The sequence below is a fragment of the Myxocyprinus asiaticus genome, chromosome 17 (genome assembly GCF_019703515.2).
Source record: "Myxocyprinus asiaticus isolate MX2 ecotype Aquarium Trade chromosome 17, UBuf_Myxa_2, whole genome shotgun sequence".
In the NCBI taxonomy this organism is placed as follows: Eukaryota; Metazoa; Chordata; class Actinopteri; order Cypriniformes; family Catostomidae; genus Myxocyprinus; species Myxocyprinus asiaticus.
The window spans coordinates 3629486-3641649 of NC_059360.1; the positions used below are offsets into that span (position 1 = coordinate 3629486).

Sequence of the window (12164 nt, forward strand, 5' to 3'; positions counted from 1 at the left end):
TTTTTTTATCCCCTTTTCTCCCAATTTGAATGCCCAATTCCCACTATTCAGTAGGTCCTCGCGGTGGCGCGGTTACTCGCCTCAATCCGGGTGGTGGAGGAAAAGTCTCAGTTGCCTCCGCTTCTGAGACAGTCAATCCGTGCATCTTATCACGTGACTCATTGTGCATGACACCGCAGAGACTCACAGCATGTGGAGACACATGCTACTCTCCGCGATCCACGTACAACTTACCACAAGCCCCATTGAGAGCGAGAACCACTAATCGCGACCACGAGCAGCTTACCCCATGTGACTCTACCCTCCCTAGCAACCGGGCCAATTTGGTTGCTTAGGAGATCTGGCTGGAGTCACTCAGCACACATTGGATTTGAACTAATGACTAGTTTATTTAATAATTAATTTCTCATCATCTTGATCACATTTTAACTTCCTAAAGGTAAAAAAAAAAAAAAAGATGATATCAATTTATATGATGTCATGAAATTACATATAATAATTATACGAGCTGTCATTGTTTGAAATTTCATGCCAACTACACATTATCAAAAAATGTTCACAAGGTTGGAAATTAAAAATAAAAAAAAAGAGAATTAACGTTTAACTGCTAATATGTAAAAAAAATTAAAAAGCCTGTACTCCGCTTCATGTCCGTGTGCTCACCTCTAGTGTGTGTGTGTGTTCCCATTCCCCCTCAATTCTGCAATGCAAATCCCATGGTCTCAAACGATCTTAAGATAAATTGTTATACACAGTACACCACTGCATACTAATGATGTGGATTTGTCTGAAGTCTTAACTGTTTAAAATTAAATGAGCAAATGCTGTGAGAAAACACTGAACAATTTCCATGAGAAAATGAGGGCTTGCAAGTGAGTGGTTCATGTGGGACACAGAAAATCAAAAATGAATTAAATTAGGAGTGTGTCAGGCAGCTTATCCTGTCCAAGTTTAATTAAGTGTTTTATCTAGTTTGTGGCCTATACTGACATTATAGTTGGTCACTCAAGGGAACCCTGACTGCACAAAACCACTCCATCAACACAGCCACATCATTTAAGAGGAAACTCATAAGTTCTTGATGAGATTTAGAGAGCGTAATTAAAACTGGCCAAAGCAGGACCAGCGATGGGCCCCAAACATCCCAAAGAACTAAGAGACTGAAAACATACAGTAAGTGGGGAAAAAAAGAAGTTGGCCATACCCTCCCGTTCTAAATTTCAAACCAACACCAAACACTAATTGAATTTCCAAAACAAAGGATGTGGCAAGTAGCAATTTGCATTTAAAGATCAAAATTGTTATTAGCGACTGAATTCAGCAGAAAATATGTTTAAAATGCACTATATAATATCAGTTATTTGTAACACTTTCTAATGACTACATGGTATAAAGTGTTTAAGCATTAGTTTATAGTTTATTATTTATAAATCATCATAATGTTAATACATTAATACAGTACAAAAAATAGTATGTTATTCATTCATATTTTAAGGTGCAAATGATTTATTATTGTTTAAGTTTATATATAAGCAGTTTGATAATGGTAAACAAACAACTAATTAACTACTAACAACTAACTAATTTATTTTAATGCAAATGAGTAGTAAAGTGTTTATGATAACATTAAGGTGTTATAAATCCATAATTAATGAAGAAATTATTTGTACATTTTTATATGCAATGAATTGGACATATATGGATGCTTAAAGGGATAGTTCACGCAAAAATCACAATTCTCTCATCATTTACTCACCCTCATGACATCCCAGATGTATGACTTTCTTCTGCTGAACACAAAGATTTTTAGAAGAATATCTCAGCTCTGTCAGTCCATACAATGCAAGTGAATGGGTACAAAAAATTAAGCTCATAAAAGCACATAAAGGCAGCATAAAAGTAAGCCATATGACTCCAGTGGTTAAATCCATGTCTTCTGAAGTGATATGATAGGTGTGGGTGAGAAATAGATCAATATTTAAGTCCTTTTTCACTATAAATGCCCAGAAGGTGGCAATATGCACGAAGAATGAGAATAGCCAAAAACAAACAAAAAGACTTTGAAAGTGGAATTTATAGTAAAAAAGGACTTCAATATTGATCGGTTTCTCATGGATTAAACCACTGGAGTTGTATGTATTACTTTTATGCTGCCTTTATGTGCTTTTTTGAGCTACAAAGTTCTGATCATTATTGTGAGGACCTACAGAACTGAGATATTCTTGGTGTTCTGCAGAAGAAAGTCAGTCATGCACATCTGGGATGGCATGAGGATGAGTAAATTATGAGAATATTTTCATTTTGGAGTGAACTATTCCTTTAATAAATGGAATATTCTGGGTTCAACATAAGTTAAGGTCATATCGATAGCATTTGTACCAAAATAATGTTTTGAATTGTCCCTCCTTTTCTAAAAACAAAAGCGCTCACCATTTCAAAAGTATAGCCACAAAATGTAAATGATATGCATGTTAACGTGATTTTGATATCCAATTTTACAATTTTGTTGCCATGACAATCGTAAAAACGATTTAAACAACTTTACAGCTCAAAAAACACACAAGTTTTACCATAAGAATACATTTAAGTGCTTTTATGGAATTACAAGCTTCACATTTCTGCCTTTAAACCCTCTTAAAAATTGGTCCCATTCACTTCCATGATCCATTCATATGCATATATCCATTTCAATACATATATAATTGCTTTATTTACTATGAATTTATGCCTTCTTAATGTTCTCAACACCTATTTACCACTGGTTTGCATCACCTAAAATACATTAAGATAGGTATGATTAAAGTTGTTTAATAAGGATGAATAACCATTATCAGACTGCTCATATTTGTGTTTATTAAACAATAATAAACTGTTTACATCAGTGAACACTAGGGCTGGGTATTGCCTAGCACCTCACGATATGATATATATAGCAATACACATATCGTGATTCGATATTTTACGATACATCATGATATCATAATGTGATTCGATTACACTATGTAACACAATTTTTGTCCCTGGGTAATGTGTGTTATTTCCTAATTGCTTATGCCTTAAAAGTATAGAAAATGGCTATTATTCCCCACAAACTTTGCTTTTGTGACCAGGACAGTGATATTTTGAAATGTACCTATTTCCAATGAGAAAACGGGCGAATTTGTGTCTTTTTGTTCACATAAAGTCCGAAAAAAAACAACATATGAATCCAAAATCCTTCTTTATCTGTGGTTCGACGAAGACACCGGCTTTGACCTTTGCCTCAGACAGCTTAGGGAAGAAGTCTTGAAGATACTTGAAGGCTGCCGACTTCTTATCTAGAGCTCTGACATATTGTTTCATAAGGCCCAATTTGATGTGCAGTGGTGGCATCAGCACCTTCCGGGGGTCCACCTGTGGCACCCACTTGACGTTGTTCCTCCCCACAAAGAACTCAGTCCGCTGTGGCCAGTCCCGCCTGTGGTAGTGCACATTGGTGTCCCTGCTGTCCCAAAGGCAAAGATAGCAGGGAAACTTGGTAAAACCGCCTTGGAGACCCATCAGGAATGCCACCATTTTGAAGTCTCATATGACCTCCCAGCCGTACTCATCATGCTTCAAGATGTCCAGCAAGGTCTTGATATGTATCCACTTAGGCAGCTGGAACTAAACTGAACTGGTGGGCTTAAGGCCCCTGTATTTATACTACTATTTACATTACTGGAAAGTTCTAGAAGTTACTCCAAGTTTACACAGTACTGAATCTATCTGGAATGTTCTGGAAAATAGGTAAATTTCTAAATATCACTGTCCTGGTCACAAAAGCAAAGTTTGTGGAGAATAATAGCCATTTTCTATACTTTTGAGGCATAAGCAATTAGAACATAACACTTACTACCCAGAAAAAAATAATAGTAATAATAATTTGTTACACAGTGTTATGAATCAATTCCAATATTTTATATACATACTGATATTTTAGTTACATACTGATGTCTGACGAAAAGCATGTAGCTTGAAACAGCATGTTTTTGTCTATTGGTGAGCTCATTAAATGAATTTGGAAGAAACAGTGTGCCAACTTTGTTGTGTGTTTACATGATATAAATACACAAATAGTTTAATATAAATATTGATCCATGGATCTAAAGTATCAACACAATATCATGAGAAAATGTATCGCAATATATTGATATTTGATTGTATCCACACAGCCCTAGTGAACAAATGAATTATAGATTATTTGTATGTAACCTATTAAAGTATTAATAATATTGGAACAATAATTTAAAAATGATAAATTAGCTATAATTGAATGGTTTACAAATACTTAATACCGTGCAGTTATTATAAAGCGTTACCAAATTATCGTCTGTCTACTTCTAAGGTAGTATCTTAAACCGAAATGGAAGCTCAAAATTCACAGCGCACACAACTATTTAGTAAAAAAGGATTTTTCTAATTAGATGAAACTTTCTTCTATCTATTGAATGTAATACATTTATAAATAACATTTCTTTTGACTCCATCCACCATTTTTTCACTTGTTGCAAAGCATTTAAGGATTGTCTTTCCTATGAAGGACAAATTCCATTCTGCTTTTGGCTAAAATAAGGCATCTTGTAAGGCAGCACAATTCTGCCACTGATTGAAATGCATAGTACACCTATGATGCTGCATAGACAGACAGCACACTAGTTTTAGAAGCAACAAAGCACCTACCAGCAATTCCAACAGGAATTCTTTATCGTAGGTTGTCTCCTCTCCATCGGGCAGCTCAGGTAGGAGACACAGGTATGCTGAAACCCGCTGGAGTGTGTTAGAACTGCAGGCAGAAAGAGAAAACATCAACACTGAGTCTCTGACATTTGGCTTGTTGTCATGGTCCAGTTAGCCCCAGCTGGTAGATGTCACAAGTACAACATTCTGCTGGCGAAAAGCATCCCATGATGCAATGTTCTCAACTTGACCTTCCAATTCAAGTATTACAGATGAACCAGAAGTACAGAGTCTTTCTTGACTCGTTATTTGACTGGAATGCCAAATGGGAAGTCATTTTTACGCAAATTTGGAATTACAAAATGAAAAGTTTTCATTTATTTTGGAGATAATTAAACGCAACTGAATTAAACTTACAATAAAACAAGGTCATATAACAACAACAATGTAGCATACTACAGTTTGAAATGTTTACCAATGGATAATGCACATCACACACACTTTTCAAATAACAGTTGGCATTATTGAGTATATACTGTACATCAAGGAAAGGCTCCACACTGCTGCCCCCCCCAATGAGCGTACTCTCGTGTCATCTTTAATTAAATATTGGGATAGCTGACAAAGACGAAAAAGGCTCATGTATGAGAGATAAAACACAGTTTTTTGAGGAGATACAGAATGTGTTTGAAACGGCAGGCGTCAGGGAGCTCAGCCTGGGCAGCTTGTGCTGAAAACACAACTTAGAAAAACATATTTCGCTAGTGATCAGCACATTTAGAGCGTTTAAAGCTCCTACAATGACAGTGAAGCCGCCGTGCAGTGACTCAGATGTCTGCTTCATACAATACAATAATACACACAGCCAATTTATGAGAAAAATACCCCTTAAACTCAGAGAGAGAGAGAGAGAGAGAGAGAGAGAGATTGTCTCTAGGCAGCAGAAGCAAACACTCTTCATCCTCTCTTCAAAGGAAAGGTGATGAATCAGCTTTCTTTTCAGAGAGCAAACCAAGGAGATTTCCTGAAAAAACGCCAGTGCTTGCAAGGCGGCAGAAGAATAGTGTTAAAGATTTAGCTTTAGTTTTTGGCTGTGTAAGTGAAATGCTTAATCAGGTATTCTTTTACTTTTGTCATGACACTTTTGCATTTGCACCAGTTCACAAATTTCAACTGGTATATCGTCAACGCTTATATGGTGTATCTCACTATACTATAAGGAGTTAAAAATTAAGGATGTCCCGATACCATTTTTTGGAGACAGGGTACGAGTACCGATACTTCCTTTTCAGTACTCACCGATACCCATTTCTTTTTCTTTTGTAATGTGTTAGTTTTCAAATACAATACTGAGAGACGGATGATTTGAGGACAGCCTGTTAAAGGTGCTGTAAGCAATTTCAGCCGTTCTACTTCCACAAGACTGAGCCACTGGATCAGCCACACCCCCAATTTCTAAAACCCCGAACTCCAAAGATCCCAAAATGAGCTTTATTGAGAGCAGAAACGGTTGTTAAAAACAACAGCTGCAAAATAGCGCCCTCAACTGACAACTGTTATGAACAACATGGCATAAAAATGCATTATGCCTGAATAATTCACTGCAACTACAATACTATGAAAATGCACAAAATGATTGACAGGCAGAAAGTGTCACTGTCCACGGAACGCGGACACATTTTTGTTTGCCGTTTACAAAGTCTAGAGCTGTCACAGAGACCGGTGAGTCCATGTATAAAAAAAAAAAAAAAAAAAAAAAATTTGCTTACAGCACCTTTATGTTTCAGCAACTGTTACTCAAAAGAGGTAGACCGATATCAATTTTACAGATTAAAACTGCTGATAGTTGCTTTTTAGAACTTTCGGTTATCTGCAAAAATCTCGCCAATATCACATTCCAGAGGTTTTTAATGGGGTTCAGTTCTGGAGATTGGGCTGGCCATGTCAGGGTCTTGATTCAGTGGTCCTCCATCCACACCTTGATTGACCTGGCTGTGTGGCATGGAGCATTGTCCTGCTGGAAAAACCAATCCTCAGAGTTGAGGAACATTTTCAGAGCAGATGTAAGCAAGTTTTCTTCCAGGATAACCTTGTACGTGGCTTGATTCATGCGTCCTTCACAAAGACGAATTTGCCCGATTCCAGCATTGCTGAAGCATCCCCAGATCATCACCAATCCCACTGTGAAATTTGGTGGATGATCGGTGATGATCTGGGGGTGCTTCAGCAAGGTTGGAATCGGGTAGATTCCCTGTCATGGCCAGCCCAATCTCCAGACCTAAACCCCATTAAAAACCTCTGGAATGTGATCAAGAGGAAGATGGATGGCCACAAGCCATCAAACAAAGCCGAACTGCATGAATTTTTACACCAGAGTGGCATAAAATCACCCAACAGCAATGTGAAAGACTGGCAGAGATCATGCCAAGACGCATGAAAGCTGTGATTGAAAATCAGGGTTACTCCACCAAATACTGATTTCTGAACTCTTCCTAAGATAAAACATTAGTATTGTGTTGTTTAAAAATGAATATGACCTTGTTTTCTTTGCATTATTCGAGGTCTGAAAACACTGCATTTCTTTTGTTATTTTGACCAGTTGTCATTTTCTGCAAATAAATGCTCTAAATGACAATTTTATTTGGAATTTGGGAGAAATATTGTCAGTACTTTATAGAAAACAAAAATGTTCATTTTACTAAAACACATACTTATAAATATTAATTAATAGAGTTAAATTATGTCTAATATATATATATATATACACTGACTTTTAGATTTGTCATTCACCTTTACATACCTCCCTATGGGTGCCAATGCTCTGAATGGAGTATATCTTTTATGTTTGTACTTGTGGATTGTTAATAAGATGCTGGGGGAGGGATATGTTTATGTTAATGTTGACTGTATGGATGTTTTGTCTATAAAATCACAATAAAGACAGGTTTTTAAAAAAAATTCAATCATGCATGCAACATTAATGGATATCAGAATAATATCTCAGAAGTCAAAGTCTGCTGGTTTCAAAGTGTTTTGAATGGTCTCCCTCATCATGTAGCCTATAGGTACAGTTGAAGTCAGAGGTTTACATACACCTTAACCAAATACATTTAAACCCAGTTTTTCATAAGTCCTGATATTTAATCACAGAAATCATTGCCTGTCTTAGGTCAGTTAGGATCACTATTTTAAGAATGTGAAATGTCAGAATAATAGTAGAGAGAATGATTTATTTCAGCTTTTATTCCTTTCATCACATTCCCAGTGGGTCAGAAGTTTACATACACTTTGTTAGTATTTGGTAGCATTGCCTTTAAATTGTTTAACTTTGGTCAAATGTTTTGGATAGCCTTCCACAAGCTTCTCACAATAAGTTACTGGAATTTTGGCCCATTCCTCCAGACAGAACTGGTGTAACTGAGTCAGGTTTGTAGGCCTCCTTGCTCACACACGTTTTTTCAGTTCTGCCCACAAATGTTCTATCGGATTGAGGTCAGGGCTTTGTGATGGCCACTCCAATACCTTTGTTGTCCTTAAGCCATTTTGCCACAACTTTGGAGGTATGCATGGGGTCATTGTCCATTTGGAAGACTCATTTGTGACCGAGCTTTAACTTCCTGGCTGATGTCTTGAGATGTTGCTTCAATATGTCCACATAATTGTCCTTCCTCATGATGCCATCTATTTTGTGAAGTGCACCAGTCCCTCCTGCAGCAACGCACCCCCACAACATGATGCTGCCACCCCCATGCTTCACGGTTGGGATGGTGTTCTTCGGCTTGCAAGCCTCAACCTTTTTCCTCCAAACATAACGATGGTCATTATGGCCAAACAGTTCAATTTTTGTTTCATCAGACCAGAGGTCATTTCTCCAAAAAGTAAGATCTTTGTCCCCATGTGCACTTGCAAACTGTAGTCTGTCTTTTTTTATGATGGTTTTGGAGCAGTGGCTTCTTCCTTGCAGAGCAGCCTTTCAGGTTATGTCGATATAGGACTCGTTTTACTGTGGATATAGATACTTGCCTACCTGTTTCCTCCAGCATCTTCACAAGGTCCTTTGCTGTTGTTCTGGGATTGATTTGCACTTTTCGCATCAAACTACGTTCATCTCTAGGAGACAGAATGCGTCTCCTTCCTGAGCGTTATGATGGCTGCGTGGTCCCATGGTGTTTATACTTGCGTACTATTGTTTGTACAGATGAACGTGGTACCTTCAGGTGTTTGGAAATTAATCCCAAGGATGAACCAGACTTGTGGAGGTACACAATTGTTTTTTCTGAGATCTTGGCTGATTTGTTTTGATCTTCCCATGATGTCAAGCAAAGAGGCACTGAGTTTGAAGGTAGGCCTTAAAATACATCCACAGGTACACCTCCAGTTCAGTACACCTCCTACCAGAAGCTAATTGGCTAATTGTCTAAAGGCTTGACCTCATATTCTGGAATTTTTCAAGCTGCTTAAAGGCACAGTTAACTTAGTGTATGTAAACTTCTGACCCACTGGAGTTGTGATATAGTCAATTAAAAGTGAAACAATCTGTCTGTAAACAATTGTTGGAAAAATTACTCATGCCATGCACAAAGTAGATGTCCTAAACAACTTGCCAAAACTATAGTTTGCTAATATGAAATCTGTGGAGTGGTTAAAAAATGAGTTTTAATGACTTCAACCTAAGTGTATATAAACTTCTGACTTCAACTGTAAGTGAGTATGAGTACGTGAGCGCAGTATCAGACCAGATTACGAAACTGGTACAGAGACATCCCTATTAAAATATTAGTACTTAGTACCAAAGTTAACTGCACACAGGAACGGTCACAGGTAATGCAGGTTGCTCGTGTCTAATACCTGAGGTGGCCGAAGTGTTTGGTGAGAGACTCACGAGTGTCTACGGCCGCCACATTAGACAGTGCAAAATCATTCAGCTCAGGAAAATGAGCAAACGTTGCTCTCTACAAAACAAACACAATCATCAGTCACACACCCTCAAACATCAAACATTATAAAGCATTTCATATTTTACACTCTCTTACTAATGAATCATCAAGAACCACATCTGATTTTCGGTAGGCTATTTTTGAGCTAAGGGAGCATACTATGTGAAAGACACTATGTGAAATGTAGGTGTGTACATATTAATAGACTGCTCACTTGTCATACTTAAAACTCTGGAGATTTTTACAAAGAGATGAGGTACAAATGAGATGTTTGTGTATGTTACCTGTAGTGAGATGATTTTGTCATAGTGAAGGTTGGTCATCTCTTTCTGCGTGAGAGCATTTCCTGTCTGATCATTGATCTCAAAACCAGTGTAGAACTTCAACATGTCCAGCAGCTTTACACAATTAAAAAAAAAAAAAACATTTTTTTTTAATTATTATAGTAGATTATCTTAAAGTAACAGCATTAAACTATTCACAAGTTGAATTAATGTTAAGTGTATTAAGACACTTTATTGCGGTTCCTGCTGTTTGTTAAAGAAATAGTTCACCGAAAATTGAAAATTCATAATTTATTCCATCTCCATGCCATGCCAGATGTGTATGACTTTCTTTCTTCTGTTTAACACATATGAAGATTTTTAGAAGAATATCTCAGATCTGTAGGTCCATACAATGCAAGTCAACAGGGTAAAAAACTTGGAAGCTCAAAAATCATAAAAAGGCAGCATTGAAGTAATCCATAAGTCTCCAGAGGTTAAATCCATGTCTTCAGAAGTGATATGATAGGTGTGGGTGAGAAACAGATTAATTTTAAGTCTTTTTTTTTTTTTTTTACTATCAATCTCCACTTTCACTACCACATTCTTCATGCAAATCACCACCTACTGGGCAAGGAAGAGAATTTACAGTAAAAAAAGGACCTAAATATTGATCTGTTCCTCACCCACACCTATCCTATCGCTTCTGAAAACATTGATTAAACCACTGGAGTCATATGGATTACTTTTATGTGCTTCAAAGTTCTGGTCACCATTCACTTGCATTGTATGGACCTACAGAGCTGAGATAATCTTCTAAAAATCTTTGTGTTCTGCAGAAGAAATAAAGTCAAACACATCTGGGATGGCATGAAGGTGAGTAAATGAGAGAATTTTCATTTTTGGGTGAACTATTCGTTTAAACAATAAGCAACTCATTGCTTCAGTGTGCAACAGTGATTTTTTTCCACTTTCGCCTAAAACACCCCTTTAACAGTGGCAAAATCAAAGTAACATACAACGCCTGTGGCTCATTGCTGTAATCTACTGGTGTATACAACAGTGCAGTGTTGTGTTTTGTGCTGGTACCTGACAGAACAGGTGACCCTCTTTCTCTCTGTGTGTGAGGTAAGACAGATGACAGTTCACCACTAGATGAGAATCATCCAACACTGTGTTGAACCAGCGACGGGTTGGGAGCAGAGCCTGACAACAAGAAACATTTAAAAATCTTTAATCAACAAGAAGGACAGGAAAGGTAGAGAAATAGCAGAACTGCTAATAAAGCACCACCAGGAAACACTTTCACATTAAAAAATAAATAAATAAATAAATAAATAAATAAAAGATTGCCACAGATTGTGGCAAGAATGTCACAATGTTACGCAGCATTACAAAAAGGTTATTGAAGGATGAGGAGATAAAATGAAACTGAACACGACAGCAAAACCGTAGCTCGTGTGTGAGCACAGCAAAGTGCTGTTACTCATTTCACATGCAAATAGGGCATTTACATAGAAGTTTTAAAGACACAGCAGCAAAAAAAAAAAAAAAAAAAAGCTTTTACTTCTAAAGTTCATAAAAAACTAAAATCTTTACAAATATTATAAGAGCACTCTGGGGAAGTAAAATTATAAAAAACTTTAACCCCTTTAAGCAAGTGATGTGTCTTTTCATTTTAGTTCTTCCTTAAGATGAATCGCTCATGCTGTACACCTCATTTGGATAAAAGCGTCTGCTAAATGAATAAATGTAAATACTGAAAAATACTGTGAGAATATTAGTCACAAAATTAGTTGACTGTATATGTTTAAATCTGTATGTCCCTTTAAAATAATCACCAAAGGGATGTTCAGAGAAGAACACGACCATTAAAAGCACATTTACTGTCTCTTACCTCCAGGTCAATCATGAACTCAATGAATCTCTCACAGTAGTGAACTTTCTCCATGGAGATGGAGCCTACAGCAACAAAAACACACATGAAACCACTGATAACACACATTATTTCACACAGACTGAGAACTGTGGTTTTTAACATCAGAAGGAGCACCAGATGGGAGTGAAACATGACAGATCTGGGTACGAGAGGGAAAGAAAAGCGAGACAGTGACAGTATTATGATGTTTTCATTAAGAGGTCAGGGCAGTCACTTGAATGACACACCATCTCTAGCCTGAACAGGTGGGCGGATGCCCAGCGGGCAATGATCAGCTGCACCAAAGTTGGGTCACATCTCAGGATGAGACCCTCAAAACAGAAATCA

At 37.2% G+C, this 12164-nt stretch overlaps 1 protein-coding gene across 2 annotated transcripts in view; it reads right to left on the reverse strand.

Moving 5' to 3' along the window:
* The window catches only part of aqr (aquarius intron-binding spliceosomal factor), an 87805-nt gene that overhangs the window by 68976 nt on the left and 6665 nt on the right, over nt 1–12164 (reverse strand). For both annotated transcript variants that reach the window (XM_051723163.1, XM_051723164.1), the window contains exons 10-14: nt 11796–11860; nt 10988–11104; nt 9920–10033; nt 9547–9650; nt 4702–4804 (exon numbers count right to left, since the gene is read on the reverse strand). In XM_051723163.1, the coding sequence (XP_051579123.1) occupies nt 4702–4804; nt 9547–9650; nt 9920–10033; nt 10988–11104; nt 11796–11860 (503 nt within the window). The remainder of the gene's footprint in view (nt 1–4701; nt 4805–9546; nt 9651–9919; nt 10034–10987; nt 11105–11795; nt 11861–12164) is intronic.